Genomic DNA, 19,925 nt, shown 5'->3' on the forward strand with positions numbered 1-19,925 from the left:
ATATAATGTGGAGTGCAACTAAGATACAAACTAACCACCATTTGATTTGTTTACAACTTTAAGTCTTCCAGCGTAAATACCTGTAGTAATATATACAGAATACAATTAGTATATAAAATTCAGCTTTTCAACTAGCATTTTCTTGAAATGAAAAAGGATTAAATGCATCCTGTACAAAAGTATTAGCAGAAAGGTGCATTAAATTTATAGCATGGTTCATACGAAGTCTGAAAAGTCATTTACTTTATTATCTATCATGTCTAGTCAAGTAGGGATGTTTTTTTTTAAAAAATGATCTTCTAAATGATCTTCTAAGGTTTAATAAATCTTGTGGTTTTCATATTTAACATTTGCTCATGTTAAACTGATTCACTAATCAGCCACATCACACATTATATCCATCAATAGTAGGGTTTTTAATTCTATTAGTTGCCCAAAAATGTTAAAACAGCCATTAAACTACCACCTTAATACCTTGAAAACTTTAAATTCAGTTTGATCTACATCAACAGTTATTAAACTTAATCTGAAATTAGTGGTATTACAGCAAACAAACCCTTCTGATAACGTCTACCCAAATTAATCATGTTTCTACTGTTTTGATGATTTGTGTGGGTCAGAGCTTCATTGAGTCCTTGAGGTTGGAAAACCTGGATCTGTCCACAGATCCTCAGTCAGTTTTAACTAGCTGGATCAATCAAAAGTATAAATGTTACTTTAGACCTAACACTACCAAGTGCATGAATATTCTTGAATTTTACTGTAGCATCAGGGACTTTCCGTTTGACATTTCCTATCATTTACACAAACGAGAAAGTTTTTTCACTCCATGCAGAAAAATATAAGGGATGATGCAGGTGTAGACGGCTCCGATGTAACTGGCCAGCTCCATCATCAGTGATGAATCCTGGATGCTGTTGCTGATGCGCAGAATTAGATGAGTCACCCAACAGAGGAGCACCACAGTGGCCACAGCCACCACGCTCTTTGCTGCCCTCACCTGAGAGCTCGCGTTGTTACTCTGCTTAGTGGGTATCTGGCTGGACATTGAGTGGTTTGGTTGAGCTTCTGCTCTGGAATCTGTTTTGTTGGCTAAGGGAGAACTCTGTGGACTTTTACCCAGACATTTTCCATTTGGACCAGAAGAAACATGCTCAGTTGGTGAAGAAGACTCTTTGAGGTCTTTATGGGAGTCTTGAACAGAAACACTGCTGACTGACCTCTCTGACTTGTCTTGTTTAACCTTGACCCAGTGAGAGGAAACGCTCTGTATGCGCTTACGATGTTGGAGCAAAGTTAAAACAATTTGGACACTCGCAACCCAGATCCCTGCAACAGGTAAAGCATTAGCCAGTGATAAGAAAACAACCTCAAATGTTTCTCTGGAAAGCTCATCGGGGAAGACATCTATGCAGTTTTCATGGCTCTCATTCGTCACCTCCAGTGAAACAAAGAAAAGGCGAGGCATGCTGAAGATGACGGACAGTGTCCAGCTTCCTGCCAGCAGGCACCCCAGCAGACGCAGGTTGTCCAGCTGCACAGGTGCACTTCCACGCTTGAGAGAACCAACCAGCTTCTGGTGCCAAAAGACGCAGATGACGAGGGTGGTGAAGAGGCTGCTGGTTTCTGAGAGGTCAGAACTGAAGCGAAAAATCCTGCAGAAGGTCAGTCCCAAGAACCATTGGCCAGCAAAGTCTTCCATGGTGACAGGGATGTCCACTAGGTAGTTGGTAAAGAGGTTGGAGACCGCCAGGTTGATTAACAGGATCTCATTGGTACGGATTTCAGATTTCTTTCGGGGAAGAGAGGCTATCACCAGCCAGTTGTTTCCCAGGATGCCTGCAATGAACATGTGCATTCTGAAGATGGATTTAATTAACTTATCTGCATCCATACTGTCATTGGACCAGGCACCAACTACAGTGATATAGATGATTTTACACACAGGTTGTACAGTTTGAAGAAAGCTTCAGGCTTTTATAGAGAGCAGAGATGCCCCACCCAACAACTGCAGCCCAAACAGTATTTTCTGTCAGGTTGCCCAGCAGAGAGGAAGGCAGAATCTCACAGGCAGCTTCATGTGTTTACATTGACAGACCCTGTAAAGAGCCACAGTCTTGTCAAAGTACAACAGACCTTTCTGTAGATTTCTAGTTCCACGTTCATTTCCAGATGATGAATTTTGCAGAGATCTGTGAGATTTGAAAACTATAAACCTTTAATCTATCTATCTATCTATCTATCTATCTATCTATCTATCTATCTATCTATCTATCTATCTATCTATCTATCTATCTATCTATCTATCTATCTATCTATCTATCTATCTATCTATCTATCTATCTATCTATCTATCTATCTATCTATCTATCTATCTATCTATCTATCTATCTATCAGAAAGTGAAGTAGTTCATCGGGTCACAGCAGGGGGTCTCAGTCAGAGTCGCTTCACGTCATTCATGAGTTGAAGCACCACCTCTGGTACAGCCGCATCTGTGCGCCAGCCTGTTGGACTAGTCGGGACGGGGAATGCGGGACCGATATGCGGAGCTGCGGGTCTTATGCTTTCGGAGACTTGTTTTTCTTTCTATCTTTCTTTCCCCCCTCCTCACGCTATGAATTCACTTTTCACGCCGTCTGCTATCTATGAAGGGCTAAACAGGCCACCGTTTGCGGTTCCTTCGGCCGGTGTGAGACCCCGATGAGCGCGGAGAGGACAGGATGCCCGCCAGCGGCGCCGACTCGCTGAAGCCCAGCGCCTTCATCCCGGTGTGCACGGCCGCCTGCCTCCTGGTCGGCTCCACATCCATGTTCTTCGTCTTTACGTGAGTGCGACAGAGAGAAAAGTGCTCTAAACGTGCTTGTTGACGTGCTTTGTGTGTCCCCGCATGGTATTTTCAACCATGCAGCTGAATGTCAGAATGCATATTTCTTTTCTTTTTTCTTTCTTTTTTTTTTTAATCCCTAAAATCACTACTTTCAGGCTATTAGCCTATTTAAATTTAGGGTAAACATTATTCCTGCTACCCCAAATTTAGGCTTTTATTTTGAGCAATAAAACCTTGAAAAATATTATAAAAGTTGCTTTATTTATTTATTTATTTATTTATTTATTTATTTATTTATTTATTTATTTATTTATTTATTTATTTATTTATTTATTTATTTATTACTGATTTCACTTTGATGGCAGACCCCCAACATCTGGCCTGGTTGGCTGGCAGTTTGAACTGGAGTCTGGGTGGCTGCCCAGCACACCCTGAGGACTCAGTAAGCACATTTGAGGGGATAAGCCACCTACAATAAACATCAGTGCATTTGGCGTGCATCTATAGCAAATTTAATATGTGCAGTAATAAAGTTAGCAGCTGGAAATCAACAACACTACTGCGAGGGAAGATTGTGTCAGATATGGGTCAAATATATGCAAAGCTTTAAAATGATAAATAAGGTTGTTTAATTCTTGATGATTTGTGAGAAAAGGATGAAACGTTTGGTGAAAATGCAAAAAAAAATTAGTAATTAATTTGTTATGTTAGTAAAATTCAGCATTTTAAGACTTTTATGTGAAGGATCAACGTTGACTTACTTTGACTAGCTTCTAACATCATCATCAGTTCTGTGCCACCGTACTGACCCTTGACCTCTGGAGCTGGATCTGTCCTAGTTTTTCCTGTATTCTCCAGCCGTGCACCGTTTCCACTGGAGTCTGACACCAGATTGAGAGGGAGGAGGGAGCGGATTAGAATCCAGTGGCAGATGCCATGTGATTCGCCCATATATTTATATGTGGCAAAAATATATATATACATAGTCTGGATTGTTTGAATCTGTGGACACAGTAAGTCTGCTATCTATAAAAGCTTTGTTTCATTTCTTAAACCGGAGGCCTGAAACTTTTTTTCTTTTTTTTTTTTTTTTTGAGATTTAAAGACAGACATGTGCCAGAAAATGCTGAGAACTCCCACCCTCCCCACCACTACCACCCTCTTTCTATAAACTCAATTTCCACAGAGAGGGAGAGAGAAAGAACAAAAAAAAAAAAAAAAAAAAAAAAAAATCAATGACCTGCTGATGTGAGAGATTGAAAAGACTACTTAACTGGAGCATCGGTGCTACACCAGCAAATCCAGGACACTTCAGAGGAATGAATGAAGCAATGATTCTGCTTCTCCTGGGGTGGGGGTTAGCATTTGAGCTTGTCAGTGAGGGAACAAGTTTTATTTATTTTATATTCGGTATAGATTCTATATATTGGCCAGTAATGATATAATCTATATTCCTAAAATAACGGAATAAGTCATTTGACTAAAGTTATTTTTTTTTCCCCTTTTGGCCTAAATCATTTAAAATACAAATTGTAACAGCAGCAAAGCATGTTAACATCTTCAGGTGGAACTCTGTGCAGTCTAGTTCAACAAAATTCAGTGTCCTGTTTCTGCAGTGGCTCTGAAATAGATCCTACTCAGAGGGTAGAGTCTCTTTAATGACCTTCTAAGCTCCCTTCACTGTCCCCTGCAGGGCCGGCTTGCCTGCCACATTATTAATATTATGTGCAGATTGTTGGGAATTCTAGCTGATGCCATACCATTCTGGGATCAACAACAAATTGCTTAATAATTGAGCATCTATGAGCTCACAAAGATCTGCATCCGTCCAACCATGTAGGGTGGGACATTTACAACATGGGAGCGCATTAGAGTAGGATAGACTTTTATTTGTGTTGCTGTGAACCACAGGCTTCATACAAGGCAGGTTGTTTTTTTTAACTCAGCACAAGCCTGTGCATCCACTGCACTTGAAGTTCTTCCTGCAGAGTGTGAATATTCATGCGAATATGTACATTTACATGAGTATTTACAACCCAGAGGTCTACATTAACATAATTCCAGCCTTCCAGCCACACTTGAATTTCTTCAGAAATAAGACCTTTAGGGATATTATACATAAAAGTCAATCTGCCCCCTTTTCCCCACTGCAATATTCATGCAGCTGTTATTGTCAGCAGTTCTGTTTCAGCATTTAGTAGTGTGAGCATGTAAGGCTTCAGCATACTTTTTCTTAATGCTGCAGGTTTGGGAAAGTCAAAGAACAACCTTCAGCTTCACGTCAACGGGGCTTTTTTGTTCTCCTCTGCCTGATAACATCCGGCAGCTTGTGATTTCCTGCTTTTGTTCCTCTGTGACGTTGCCTTTTTGTTCGGAAAAACCATTTCCATTTAGGTGCAGTTCACTTTTAAGCTTGGACCGGGCACACATATGGAGAAAATTTGGAGCTCTTGTAACATGTCTGAATAGGTATAGAAATTTTCTTTGTAAAGTAGGAAAATATAAGCAAAAAGGAATTCATGAGAGTTAATGAAGATTAAACTGTGACAATCACTAATTACATTATGAGAAATGCAAACATATTCTGTACATAATGGATTAGTGTGCCAATGGTGGGGCGCTCTATGATGTCTGCATTCAATTTATAAAGCTGGCCAGCAATAGCTAATATTACCTCCATTAGCTAATGGCCACAACAGATAATATAAGACTGTAAAACCTCAAAGTGGATTAAAATCAGCAGCGATTTGTTTGATTCTTATAGAAATTTTTATATATTTTTTTGCTCTTTTTAGAGTCGGCTACTTTCTTAAACCAATGAGATGATCATCAGAGAAAGTGAAATATTTTAGATGACTAGAGAAAGTCCCACTTTGGAATGTTTTCTAGTTAAAACATCTTTCTGCTCAGTTTCTGTGTTGATCTCAAGCTCAAATGGTACACATCAAGACTTCAACACATTTCTACTCTTTTTTTCATACGTTATTTCTCCATAGTTTGTAAAATTGTAACCAAATGCAAAATTATAAAAAGTGCAGTTGAGGTTCCCAAACAGAGTGTGCCAAATGAGATTGCACTGCAGTCATCTAAAAGAATCTGCTACCTTTGAAAGCAGCAACTATTGCTATTTTTTACAAATGGACTCTAGGACTCTGTCAACTTGTACGCCCTCACATTGTGGCGTCTGCTGTGCTACTGACCCACTGATGAGGGGATGAGGCCAGCATGCAGATTGCAGAGCAGCTTACTGTTCGGCGTGATTTATTAGAGCTCTGCCCGTGCCGTTTCATTAGGTAGGGCTTGTCCAGCGGCGTAATGAACTGCCTCTACTCTGCACTCCAGATGGTCTTAGACCAGTTGATGGAGGCAACCACGCTATAATCTGGCATTATTTTCCTTTTTTTAGATTACAAAATAATAAAAGCAGAAACCAACTCTCTATTTGTGTTCAAGGAATAACGTTGTCCTTGAACACAACATTCAGATAGCGTGTGGTTTAAAGTAGATTGGAGAAAACTTTGTTGCAGCTGTAGGTTATTGTAAACCTGAAATGCTTATTTGTCATTAACCCAAGTGGAGAACACGACGGCATTGATCTACAGTGTCTCTGAGAGGCTCGTTTTGAGCAAAAGCTAGAAAAATGTGCGGACTATTTGTAGAAAATAAACTTCTATACTAAAAGGGCGGTGAACCTTGCATGTTCTCCCTGTGTTCAGTATCTAACGTGAGAAGTTCACAATGCACAGGACAAGTAGAAATGGTCTGTAATCCAAAATTTATAATCTAGGGATTACTGTGTTTGCAGCTGGCATGGCATCAGCAGCCGGCGCTCCTTTATAAGGGAGCAGGGATCCCTCCCCCCACCGCCTGAAACAAGCCCCACGCAGGGTTTGATTTCTGCTGCACAGGGATGAAGCGCAAACATCAACCTACATATGAGACTACCTCGTTGTTTGCTTCGCAAAGGTTATTGAAATGGTCATTTTGTGAAAAAGTATTTCTGTTCACATAAAATGAGATACAGAATGAAAGCCTGTCTTAAAAAGCAAAAACTAAAAGCTAGCTGGAGAGTTGAGGTGTAAATGGGTCAGAGGAACTACCGGGAGTCTCTGGTTGGTTTATATGTGGTTCAGGGTTGATAGGTAAAGCTGGAACAGGTCAGGGATGTAATTAGGAGCTTGATATTATAAAGCCATAAATGTTAACAACACAATGTTAAAGTAACTGTGCAGAAACAGCAATAGAAGAGTGACATGTGTTATTCTGTTGGTTCTGGTAAGGAGTGTCCCAGCAGACTTTTATACTCTTTGGACAGATTAAAGTGTATTTCAAAAACAAGGAAAAGCAAATTGCAATAATTCAAGAGATAAGCAATAAAAGCATGATCATCTAATTACATTTTTTAATTGATGGGGACTGATTTTATTTTATTTTATCTTTTGTTTTGAACCCGATACTTCATGTTGCTGCTTAGAGTCATGGACTGATTTTCTTAGACTACACTGGACTGTTAAATCTAAATGGCTCATTTGTTATCAGACTTGATCATCTGAGCAAAATACAAGTGTTTTTTCAACTTGGCTGTAATAAGTCATGTAGCCATTTCTTTATGTCTGCGAAGAAATCCAGGTGGTTTGATAATTCACACAGGTTCCTTAAAGCTGAAGAGAAACCGGCATCCATACCAGATTATGCAGTCTGTGGTTGTGTTGATAGTTTATTTGATTTGGCTCTGTTTCTTGTTAATTGTGAGAAGTCATTCTGAAGATAATCTTGATTTTAAATGATACAGTGCCAAACTAAGTAGCTCTTAGCGAAAGTTGGCCTCAATGTAATGCTATTTGGTTTATTTATATAGTGGAGATTCACAACAAATGTTCTCTAAAGGCACTTTGGAAAATCCAATCATTTTATTGAGAGATTCAAAGTCAAATAAGTAGATCCCAATTTGATACTTATAAAGCACTGCGGTCCTGTTCAATTTATTTTTCCATTTAGGAATTTTATTTTTTTCATCCAAGAAATTCCACTTGAAAGAATAATCTCTCTTTATCCTGGAAGAGAATAATGTCAATTGCATCAAGATGTTAATTTGCAGCAGTACTTCATGCTCAGCATGCAGTGGAAGCAATAATTCACATTTAATAGAATCAAACCTCCAGCAGTCATTGTCAAAAAACAACTACAAAAATCCCACCACATGACTAGTCCATGAGTTATCTATGCTATTTTCTATGTTACAGAAAAAAGTATCTCCTTTAATAGCTTCAAATAGAAGAGAAACAAATATAGTAAGTAGTAGAAGTAAAATTTATGCTATGAGAAACAGAGTACAAGGCGTATTTAGGTTAATTAAAGTCTGTTTATATAATCTAGCAATTCTTTGCTATGTCTATGACTGTAACCTGGTTATATACATCCTTCTAATCTCACACTGAAGACATTCACTTGTCCAGTTGAACTGTCACTCACTGTCTCAGTGGGGTGATGGAAAAGATTAACCATCATTTCTATTTCTACACAAAGACCATCATTAATAGTTCAATCAGATCCCCATTGATTGAAACTTTCCTTAGGATTTATGGAAATTTACTGAATTTTAGCTGAAAATGGAAGTGAACAGAAACAATCTGTATCATAGCCACACATTTATATATTTATATATATCTTATTCTGCCAATACATTTTTGCTAAATAATGTAATTTAAAAAACTAGTTGTTTATTTGTTGAACATTTGCTTCTTTAACTGAGTGATATAAACATGTTGATTAAGTAAAATATAGCTCATTACCTGACCAAACCCTATCAAAACTTAAATCTATTGATCCTCTAATTCGACTTCTAAATCGTCAAGTATCTTCCCTAAAACCTTTGAGACTTGCTTTTGCATTTTTGCCAGTTGCTTTCTGGGAATGGACTCCTTCCGGGCCTCATCAACATCCTTTATAAAAAATGTGGCCCAAATAGCAGAGGGTTCTTGAAATCCTCTTGTGCATCTGCATAGTGCATGTAGTTGGAGCAGCCATGACACGCCTGCAGTTTGCAATATGTGTCTGATTATGAAACAGCGTTGCTGAGAATACCTGCATGAAAACTATTTGTTTTGGTCAATCTTGTGCTACAAAATAGATTTTCCCAAGTTCATGTTTAGAGTCTACGTTACCTGAAATTTCAGGGGGTTTTTTACCATGAGTTGCCATTAATTCTTATGAAAACATTTAGCAGCCCTAATATAAACGAATTGATCACTAATGAAGAGTTTTGTCCAGCGCTTTCTGTGTCTTAGCTTGCAGCTTGTAGAGACCTCCTTATTTAATCTCTGGCTGCTGGGACTGGTGTACACACGCTAATACATGCTTATCTCTTACTGTAAACAATTACTTTTGTGATCCACATCTCCCATCAGAATAAATAGGATGGAGATGATCCCCTAAAGTCCTTACTGTTGCCTTGATTTTGCAGCCTCAAGGGGACTGAAACTCCTATTTCCAGTTCAGAAAACAGGTTTTCTTCTTCTTTCCTGCGCGTGTGTGTATGTCTACATTCAGATGCCCGTGGTTGGCTGTGACCATCTGCCCCGCTGTTCCACCATGCTGTGCCGTCCTTTTTCTTTTTGTGCTTGCCAATTTCACCATGGCCACCTTCATGGATGCCGGGGTTCTCCCTGTAGGTCAGTAATCAAACTCCTGTTACTTTTCCAGCCTGGAAGATATTAGATTAAAGAATTATGTGCGTGTGTGTGCACTTTTTTTTTTTTTTTAGCTGGCGAGGACGAAGACAAGGAGGACGAGTTCCGCGCTCCGTTGTACAAAAATGTGGACGTGAAAGGCGTCCAGGTGAGGATGAAGTGGTGTGCATCGTGCCACTTCTACAGACCTCCTCGTTGCTCCCACTGCAGCGTCTGCGATCACTGTGTGGAGGTGAGTGCACACTCGACACATTCAACTCTGACAGCGACAAAAAACATGGAACTGCAGATTAGGATTAGAGAAAGTAATTAGAGAGCTTCAGAGGGGAAAAAAAAGAGTAGATTTTTGCTGGATGAGTGGTGGACAGAGGGTGAGATCTTGTTAATCAGGTAAATCCTTTTCTCGGATCCTTTGTTTTTCCCCGGGAAACACAATTTGAAATACCAAGCTGTTTTTAGACAGTAGAGCGGATATTCGACGAGGTCCAAATGAATATTTTTTGATTAAACATGACTGATTCTCTGAATCTTTCCTCAGGATTTTGACCATCACTGTCCATGGGTGAACAACTGCATTGGGAGACGAAACTACCGCTATTTCTTTCTCTTTCTGTCGTCTCTCACCGTTCACATGATTGCTGTGTTCACCTTTGGCCTCGTGTATGTCCTGCACCACATGGACGATTTGTGGAAGCTGCATTGCCTCATCACGTATCCTTGTGACAAGCCTCTTGTTCGTTATATTAGTACTTACACTTGTCTAAAAAAATCAGAATTTGAAGTAGTTTTCTTTAAGATGTTTTGTCGCAGTTTGGTAGTGATCAGCATATCAGGCTTGTTTCTGATACCAGTCCTGGGTCTCACTGGTTTCCACCTGTACCTGGTGTCCAGAGGTCGGACCACTAACGAACAAGTGAGAGGTTTTCAGAACTAAAAGTTGATTGTTCATCTTGTAAGAGTGTCCGGTGGGATTTTATGAGATAGACTGAAATAGAAGAAAAATTATTCATATTTTTTACAAATTTCAGAATTTTATGCAAGTAAATGTCTACCTCTGCCTACTTTACTCTGACATCCAGAAAAATGTCACTTAACTAGTGCATAGAATCCCCTGTGATTTAATCACAGTAGAAATCCAGATTTTTGTAAATTCCTGAGTCTAGGAATGAAGTTTAAAGCAGATTTAAGATATAAAACAATGTCTGAAGGTTTTGAAGACTCCTAGAGTACTGTTTCCTCCATCTTATGAGAATGTCATAACTTCAAATCTAGCCAGACAGAATCATCTACCTAAACTCAACAAAGAGATCATTATTTAGAGCAGCAGCAAAGAAGTTCTTCCAGCAGGACGGCAACTCTGTCATGCAGCTGGAACTCCAACGACATGGTTTACATCTGAGCATATCCACTTGTTAAAATGGCCTAGTCAAAGTCCACACAAAAATCCTACATTATATTAGCATTCACAGATGCTCTCAGCTCAGCTCTGACTGAGATTCAGCTAAATATCAGTTTCTAAATGCATAAGCTGGTAGTCACAAACCCCTAGTAGTTGACTCAGAGCGCTAAATCACACTTTTCAGATTATTATTTGTTAAAAGATAATTAATCCAAACATAATCTCTCTTCTGGTTTGCAATAATGCTCTACCCAGATTTTATCTATTGCATAAAATCATAACCCAATACATTTGGTTCATGGTTGCCATGACAGCACTTGAAAATATTAAAGTTTGTGAATACTTTTGCAATGTGTGTTCTCTACTGCACAACACCTAAATGCCTCTCTGTATGCTCCCACAGGTAACTGGCAAGTTTCAAGGAGGAATAAATCCTTTCTCACGAGGCTGTTGTAGCAACTTGGAGTATCTGATTTGCAGTCCCATTTCTCCAAAGTAAGAGGCATATTTTTCCTGTCCAATCTGCATCTTTTTTAGCTGCCTTATATACCATACTTGCTAAATCTTTGGTTTTTCTGTTTTTTGATTATAATTTTTTTTTGTCTGGGGAAACCAGTTACAGATCAAGGACCTGCAAAAAAGCAGTCATCCTTGTGCAGCCTCCGTTCCTGAGACCAGAGGTTGACAGACAGATGCCGGTGAAAATCAGGGACAACGGCATCCAGAGCCTAGCAGTACAAAATAAGGTATGCGCGAGTAAACATGTATTTCAAGCACATCTTCTAAGGACTGTGACCTCAGCTGTCAAGCGATATGAGATGTATCCCTCACATCTCTATGTTTATTTCTCTCTCCAGCAATCCTCAGCTGGAGCTGTCGAGCTGTCAGACATCAAACAGCTGAAACATCCGCCGCCGCTGCCTCCAAAACCGGATCGCGGTCTGCTGAAAAGCCAAGTTGCTGTCTTGGATGGTGCGCTGGAATTACAAACACACATGAAGCAAACGTGCTTATATATGTTGAGCTTTTATAAATTTCTCTCTCAGTGTGATTGATTGGTGTATGTAACAGACTAGTAAAAAAGTGGTGCAAAGTTTATAATTAGAAGAAAATTATGACATGACTTTTTTTTATATCTATATATATTTTCGTTTTTTAAGGGTGCTACAAAAACATAACATCACACATCCAAACACTTATGTAACATGTTATAAACCTCTAAAAAAACATATATGTCCTGGCCCATAGTGAGGTTCACAAGGTTGCTAAAGGTTGCAATTCCTCGACTTTAATGAATTTTAGAGGAGGGTTCCATGTCTGATCCTATTGTAACAAGAATAAGATGCACTTCTTATTGCTAAATCTTACTTTTTAAAGTTTCATTATTAAAAATCCCATTGTAGATTTTTGTTTATATTTGCAGGTGCATTCTATTAATCCTAAAATAACCTATTTTTTCAGATTTGGGACATCACACCAAATCCATCATTCCTGTTTCTATTCCGACTGTGCCACAGTTACGTCCGGTTCTGGAGGCCATCTCCAGAGGATCCTCACCCATCCCCCCAGAGCAGGTGACTTTCTTTTATTTCTGTTTTTAAATCAGAACATTTTTAACATTTTGTTGGGTCCCTGACAGACAGTGCTGTGTGTTCTTATGTTGCTATACTCAGCTGCTGAAGACATCCGAGCAGCAAGGCATCAACAAATGTTCCGACCTCTGCTCTAACACCAGAGAAAGCCCTGCGAGAGGCAGCCATCAGGCCAGTGTGCCTGTCTCAACTCCCCTCCAGCCCTCGACAGTCTCCAGCTCTCTACAGCTCAACTCTCTGACGCTCAACTCTCGCTCTCTCACCTTAAAACACAGCAGCCGCAACGGCAGCAAATCCCAGCTTCTTTCGATGAACCCCGATGGGCTGGGATCTAATTCCTCCCCTGGGATCATCGCAACTTCCAGTCTGTTGGCCAACCAGTGCAGTAGCAGTGGCAACAGCAAACCCTCCTACAATAACCTCGTCAGGCCTTCAGACCCTCAGTTCACGGTCCAAAGAGGGGCCCCTCCTGTCAGCTACCACACTCATTTTATGGGTCTGGGTACTGATGGGGCTGTGCAGCGTCCGCCTCCTCACTCCTACAGTCCTGTGTTTATGGGAGTCACCAGACAATCTCCGCAACCCCGAGAGTCCACCTCAAGGGATCCCTCACCATCTTTACCAGGTTTCCTTCAGAGAGACTCTTCCCCTGCCTATCATGGACTTATCACACGAGACCTCCAATCCCAGAGCATAGCTACACGAGACATCCCCCCTTCCGGTCTGGTAAAACGAGATTTGACCTCTCAAGGTCTTCAAGACAACCTTAGAGATCTCTACCCCCATGATGTGAGTCTTCCGATGTCCGCCGCTGCACGCTATGACAACTTTTCAAAAACAATCATGGCTTCCATCCAGGAGAGAAGGGAGCAGGAGGAGAGGGACAGGATGCTCCGCGTCAGTGCCAGATCGCAGGTGCTCTACGGCCCAGATGTTGGAATCTATGACATCCCCAACAGGAGGAGTCTACCGCCAGACAACATTCGACCTCCAGGTTCCCGTGGACCAACACCACCGGCCTATGGCTCCAGGGAGTTCCTGATGAGCACGGGCATTCTGGGATATGGCATGAGAACCTCACCTCTCGCCAGCTCTTCCACATCATCCCTGACCCGTGCTCCAAAAACCTCCAGCTCACCACTGCAGAGCAGCAGCAGCAGCCTGCAAAGCAAGGGACGCTCTACGTCCCCTGCCTACTGTCCTCCTGAGAGACACACCCAGGGTCCATCGTCCTCCACATCCACTCTGCCCCGTTTATCTTCCAGCGCCTATCCCACACCCCCGTACACTTCCTACGCCACGGCAAAGCGCTCCTCGCTCCCGTTCCCCTCCGAGGGGAAGGAGTCTGTCACCCTTGGAGCTCTAAAATAAAAACATATTCCAGGTTTTCAACGGTGCGAGTGAATCATCTATGCAGTGTTAGTTTTAGTTTTCTCAGCTCGAAAATCTTTTGTAAATAAGAGGCCATTTGAGGCTTTCTTGCGTGGGTGAATGTGTGGAAAACAAAATGCACACAGGAATGAACTTGGAAGTATTTATGCGATGGAAAACAAACTGTGAATCTCAGGATATCTGTGCCTCCTAATTAAATGTAAACAGGAAGCACCGGTGACTAAATCAACGCAGAAGAGCTAAATACCAGATACAGATTGAATATTATGTTTGATTTTTGATATTGTGAAAATTCATCAAACCATAACATCCAATTTGACTCATCCTTTGAAAAAATGTTTAATATACATTTTGTAGTTATTTCTACAAATAAACTTATTTTGTAATCTCCATTTCTCTTTTGCTGTTTTTTGGGATTGTGAATGATGATTCTTCTTGCTGATTCTTCCGGACACAGAAAAGTGTGATCAAAAGCCAAAATGAAAATTTATATAAATCTATTTACAGTTGAAACCAGAATGTTGCATACACTGCTCAGAAACACACAACATTTTTTTTCAGACATTTTAAAAGATTGTATTATTCACACTGAAGCAATCATCTACCAACACAGACTGGCACCATCAAAGATTAAAGCCACACCCTCAGAAATTAGTCAAGAGATGAGGGCATAAATGGATCTTCCTCATGGAAAATTGTCTAGTTAGGAAGGACATTAAGGATGCCAAGGTCAGTGTTTTGGAGCAGTTATCATGTAACCCTCATCTTATGCCCATAAAAATGTGAAGTCAGAGCCCAAAAAGTGTGAGAAAGGCAGCCTAAAACTCTGACTCAGCTACATCAGTTCTGTCAGGAGGGCATAATTTCAGCAAAGTATTTTGAGAATAGCTTGAGGAAGAAAAATTAAAATGGAAAAGTTTGCCAAATTTGTAGAAGGCTAAAAATTGCTCTCTAAAATGTTCTCTCTTCCATTAGACTCTGACATTCAGCAAATGTGGAGATCCTTTTAATCGTCAGTCCCATAAAACATGAAAAGTCTGGAGGACTTTTACAGTGCATGTAGATATCCTTTTTCAAAGATATACAGACACCTTCAACATCCGACGGAGAAAGATATTTTACTCTAATGCAGCAATTCACACTAAATGCTATTTTCAGCGCCGAGTTTGTGAACGGCGCCCTCTAGTGTATAAGTTTAGGTGGTGACATATCAGACCTCATATTTTATGATAATTTAGAGCCTTTTAGTAATAGGAATGACCAGTAGATACTTTATGATAACCTTCTGCGAAAAAATAAAATGCTCTGCTTCCTGCATTCATTTCCTGAGAACAGAGTCATTTAGTTTTTGTGGCAAAAATAAATCCAACAAAACCAGCCTGGATCGAAGCCTGCATTTCTTTTAGTTGACTTGCAAAATAAATCACTTTGGGTCAGTTTGTCCTGTGTATTTCTGTAAATTATAACAGATAACAGAAATGTCTCATGGTGGCAGCCCAAGGAGAGGTCAAAGAGCAGTGAATGTGTGTCACAATATCAAAAATAATTTAGGAACGATGCCTGTCATGCTGGATGACTTTTGTTGGATAGCTCCAGAGCTATAAAACACAGAGATAGTTGTAGGTTGTAATGCCACAGTTTTGTTGTTTTCCTGAGAAGGATAAAAGAGAAGCAACTTGTTGTTGTTACATCATTGAATGCATCACTGAGTGGAAGAAATAAAGGACAAACATTTTGAAGCTCTTGAGTTTTGAGTGGTTTCAGCAGCTCTGCGACTGAAACTTCGACCAAAAGAAAGCAACATTCATGCAGTGGCCTTCACAGCACCCACTCCAATCAGCAGTTTCCCTGAAATGAACTAAGTAAACAGACATAAGTACATCAAATTCTCAGAATAAGAAAACAACTCAACGTGCTCTTGGAGAACAAGCCTTGAGTGTAATTATATAAACATATATATACATATATATGAAGCATCTACAGTTAGAGAAAAAAACAATGCAAGAATTTCTAAATTGTTTAAGTGTTGAAATGTAAGGACTCTGTACTGCATTTTTGTCAACTCTAATATTCCTAAATAACATTCAGTGGTGCCATCTTCCTTAAGGAGCCACTTAATTAGACTTGTAATTAAATCATAATATGTAACAAGAGCAAGAGGAAATCACACGTGGAAGAAAGTTCTTTTCAGTTCAGTTTTGAGGTTTTTGGACTTGAGTCATGCTTTTAAAAGATTTCCTGTCTCAGATTTAGATTTATGTTTTAGTCTTTATCCTTTTTAGATTATTATTCCTGTTAATTTTTTTTTATCTGTCTTTGATTGAACTAATATATGTGTGACTGTAGTAGTAGTGAAATGTGACACAACAAAGGTTTGGCACAGGAAAGAGGACTAAATACAAATGCCAAATTTTTCAGATTTTCCAGGGGTCTGTCATGAAGGTCCCAGTAAAACACTGTAACTGGTGATTTTGATGTGAGAAAATCTAAATAAGTTCAATTAGTCATAATATTTTTGACATGGGAACTGTATATGAATATGCAAAAACAAGTGTGTGTTTAAAATGTAAGTGCTTTGCTATTTTGGTTACTCACACCACGACCCCTCCCTCGTCCAACTTCCATCCCAGTGTCTAGAGCCAGAGGAAAAATATTAATGACAATGGTGACATGACGGGGATTGCATACTGTTGAGTTAGAGAGGCTGATCAACATTTTACCATGCAGATAGTGGGGTCTGATGAGCTCTCTCTCTGTTTTACATCATGCCGTCTTCTGGTTTTAACAATGCATGAGGAGACTGTAGCTCTTACTGCCAGACTTCCTTCCTACTTCATTTAACCCCCCCCCAAAAAAACAAGTCTTGTATTTAGAAATCAACTTCATGATGTGACAAAAACAGGAACTAAACCGAATCCCCAGCTGTTTTTGCTGTTTTGTTGCCATATGAATAAAGTTAGTTAAATCGATTGAATGTTGCTCTAGTGTAAAAGTGTTTTTAGTAGCCAGTATGTCTAAAATAGTGCAGCATAGTTTCAACTTATTTATACATAAGCTACTGCAGTTTTATATTAGTGACATATAAGTTTCTGCAGCGCAGCTGGATGCTGCAGAAACATAGAAAAGTGGAAGCTAAAACCTCTAAATAGTCACTGCTTTGAAAGTCAGGCACTGACTCCTGGCGTTGCTCATTATTTCTGTTGATTTTTATTATTAGAAAACATGTAGAGGATGTACTTGTTGGAAATAATTGCTTCACAGAATGCAACATTGACACCTGTTCACAACCCACAGTGTGAGAAAATCAATCAACCTGTGATATTTTAAACATATCAACAGAATTGGATTTGTGTGATGTTTTCTGTGATGTGCCTGATTTAATAGCTGCACTGGGTAAAAAAAAGGAATTGTAGTTCATTAAATATTTTTTTCCTGCATTTTGTGTATAAAATCTTTGTGTTTTCAGTTGCCAATGTTGGAATGTAATTGTGATGTTGTCCAAAGACACCATGTCGAACTCCACAGGGTTCCTCAGCCTAACCTCTTGACATGCGATGCATTCGTCCTCATCAGCCTTTAAGTCACACTTCTTTTCAGATGCTGCACACTGACCTACTTTCATCCCACTGCCTGTGTGTCTCTGTGGGTGTGCCTCTCCCAGCCTCTTCCTCTCAAGCTCATTGATATGCCTGATCATCAGAGCCATCGCTGAACTGGCTGATTGTCATTTTCAGCTGCTCTGCCACTGATGCATTCCATTTCCTCTCTCTGGGCTGTCTCTCGACATGATGAAGCACTCTCTGCATTGACACTTGACAAGAAAGATTTGGATTAATAGCAACCCCGCCTTGTTGCTCCATCAGACTGAGGCATATTTTATAGAAATTAGCATTTAAAAAAAAATCTAAACCCAGAGAAGGGCAGAATTACATTGTGGTTTTAAGGTAACTTGTTTTCCGTTCTGGTGACCCCCGGACTGGCAGCTACTGCTGTTTTTTATAGCCTGGCAAAGGGGAGCAGCATTAAGTCAATGTGAAAGTCAGGACGTCAGGTGGTGTCGTTTATAATGTGAGGACAAACAGTCATTCTTACAGGACAACTGGACAGATTATACCTTTGATAGTGACAGGGAACTAATTATCCTATATTTTGACTATTTTCTCAATAGTCAAACACACTGAAACTAAAATGAAAAGGTTTTTGGGTTAAGGACTCATAATTAATTCTCGATCAACACAAATAAATGGTCCAAATAAGAAAAACATTTTTAAAATGTACATAGCTTTTTTATTTTAATTTTTTTTAAAAAGCTCAAATTTTATGAATGATGGGAATCAAATAATTTTATTATCAATCACCCAATATCTTTTTACTATTGATTAATTAAACAAACAGACATAATGAAAATGAAACAAACACGGAGAACTCATATTATCTAATTGTAGGCTTTTGATGTCTAGAAATGATCAGGCACTCATAGATTTTATAGGAAAGTTATTTTATGACCAATTTCTGAACTCTATCTAACTTTGCTCTCAGATGGCTATCAGTTCTCCCAGAGCTAATAAAAAAAAAAAGAATAGAGCTTTAACTTTAGATCAGATTCAAGCTGCTTCACCTCTCAAAGAACAGGCGCCATCCAGTAGACATGTGGTTCCGACACTCATCTCAGTTTTCTTGACGTCTGAGTTTTGGCTCAGACTGCCGTTCATTCAGCTTGAGATCAGTACAAATACGGGAGACGCCAGTGTTGCTTTTAGCGGAGGACGAGGAATGCATGGACGGCCCTAACTCTTTCCTGTCTCGCAATTGCCAAAAATCATCTTGGTGAGCCACAACAATGTTTATGTTCAGATATTCTAGTGCCTGGAGAGAGAAGAGTTAAACTCTTTTTTGGGCTGGCCTAGTCAAAGTCTGGACTCAAATCAAAGTAGGATGCAGTTACAAGACTTTAAAGATGCCGTTTATTAAAAAGGATTTTGCAAAGAGGCTACAGTCATTCCACTGTGATGTAAAATACTAATTTCCAGTTACTGGTGCAAGTTGCAATTTCAAAGATAAGATCTGTTCATTGAATAAAACATGGCATTATCATTGAAAATTTAACACACTTACCAGTCAACATCAATATTTATAGTAACAATGGATTGTTTAGGGGCGTGCTCCGGTGTCGTAGAGGTTAGCGCGCCCCACGTTTGGAGGCCTTCAGTCCTCGACGCGGCCGTCGCGGGTTCGATTCCCGGACCCGACGACATTTGCCGCATGTCTTCCCCCCTCTCCTTCTCCCTTTCCTGTCAGCCTACTATGAAAAAAGGGACACTAGAGCCCACAAAAAGGACCCCCTGGTGGGGAAAAAAAAAAGAAAAAAAAAAGGATTGTTTCAAAGCTTCCAGGATTTAAAAATTAACCAAAGTCAAATAAATAATCTTAATTAAACTTTTTGTGGAGTCCATCTGATCGAGACCATCACAGGGCATTGAGAAAAACAGCTTGAGCGTAACACCTTGGTAAGGTGTTGTACTTCTTGCTGGCGTTAATCAGAATTTGCTTTAATTAAACATTTGATCTTCAGGTCCTCTTGGAGTAATCAATTTGTGCTACAATATTAAGTAGAGTAAAAATAAATTATTTTTGTTCTCTAGCCAACTTGATCTTGTAATCTTGACTTTTGCTGAAATTTCTGAAATTTGTCCATCTGGATTATGAGCAGCATTCAACAAAGCCGTGAGCCGACTTTCCTTTTTTATGCTAAAAACTCCTAGTGGTTTTGTCTCTGCAGTTCGCTTCAGCGCCTGCTCTCGCCAGGATAAACAGAACAGCGGTGGGCAGTGCGGGGGCTTAATCAGGACAAAAGTCCGCATTCACTGTGCCACTGTGTGGCAGAAAGCCACAGGAAAAAGGATGTGAAATGCCCCGCTGAGGCCCCAACACTGTGTGGGCATTCTGCTACAATTGATACATCACCATACTCTGTAATCTAATAAGGTTTTTTTTTTCCTTTTTGTGTGTGCATGCTGCCATATT

The 19,925-nt window shown here is 39.8% G+C and overlaps 2 protein-coding genes across 2 annotated transcripts; one reads left to right on the forward strand and one right to left on the reverse strand.

Annotated features, from left to right (window-relative positions):
• Positions 1-796: 796 nt before the first annotated feature.
• On the reverse strand, positions 797-1,894 carry LOC122819452 (rhodopsin). Its single transcript, XM_044096189.1, has one exon. The coding sequence runs from the start codon at positions 1,892-1,894 to the stop codon at positions 797-799; it is 1,098 nt and encodes a 365-aa protein (XP_043952124.1).
• Positions 1,895-2,390: 496 nt separating this feature from the next.
• On the forward strand, positions 2,391-14,293 carry zdhhc8a (zinc finger DHHC-type palmitoyltransferase 8a). Its single transcript, XM_044096267.1, has 10 exons — positions 2,391-2,826; positions 9,379-9,500; positions 9,593-9,750; positions 10,057-10,229; positions 10,329-10,431; positions 11,321-11,412; positions 11,534-11,663; positions 11,775-11,889; positions 12,379-12,491; positions 12,591-14,293. The coding sequence occupies exons 1-10, from the start codon at positions 2,723-2,725 to the stop codon at positions 13,878-13,880; spliced, it is 2,400 nt and encodes a 799-aa protein (XP_043952202.1). The 5' UTR covers positions 2,391-2,722; the 3' UTR covers positions 13,881-14,293.
• The last annotated feature ends 5,632 nt before the right edge of the window (positions 14,294-19,925 follow it).

Source organism: Gambusia affinis, linkage group LG17 (genome assembly GCF_019740435.1).
Source record: "Gambusia affinis linkage group LG17, SWU_Gaff_1.0, whole genome shotgun sequence".
Taxonomy (NCBI): Eukaryota; Metazoa; Chordata; class Actinopteri; order Cyprinodontiformes; family Poeciliidae; genus Gambusia; species Gambusia affinis.

Bases quoted from the DNA above. Each gene is read 5' to 3' on its own strand.
- LOC122819452 (XM_044096189.1), bottom strand. From the start codon at position 1,894: ATGGATGCAGATAAGTTAATTAAATCCATCTTCAGAATGCACATGTTC.
- zdhhc8a (XM_044096267.1), top strand. From the start codon at position 2,723: ATGCCCGCCAGCGGCGCCGACTCGCTGAAGCCCAGCGCCTTCATCCCG. The intron at 10,230-10,328 runs GTATCCTTGTGA...GTTTTGTCGCAG, and splicing joins AAGCTGCATTGCCTCATCAC to TTTGGTAGTGATCAGCATAT. The intron at 12,492-12,590 runs GTGACTTTCTTT...TGCTATACTCAG, and splicing joins CACCCATCCCCCCAGAGCAG to CTGCTGAAGACATCCGAGCA.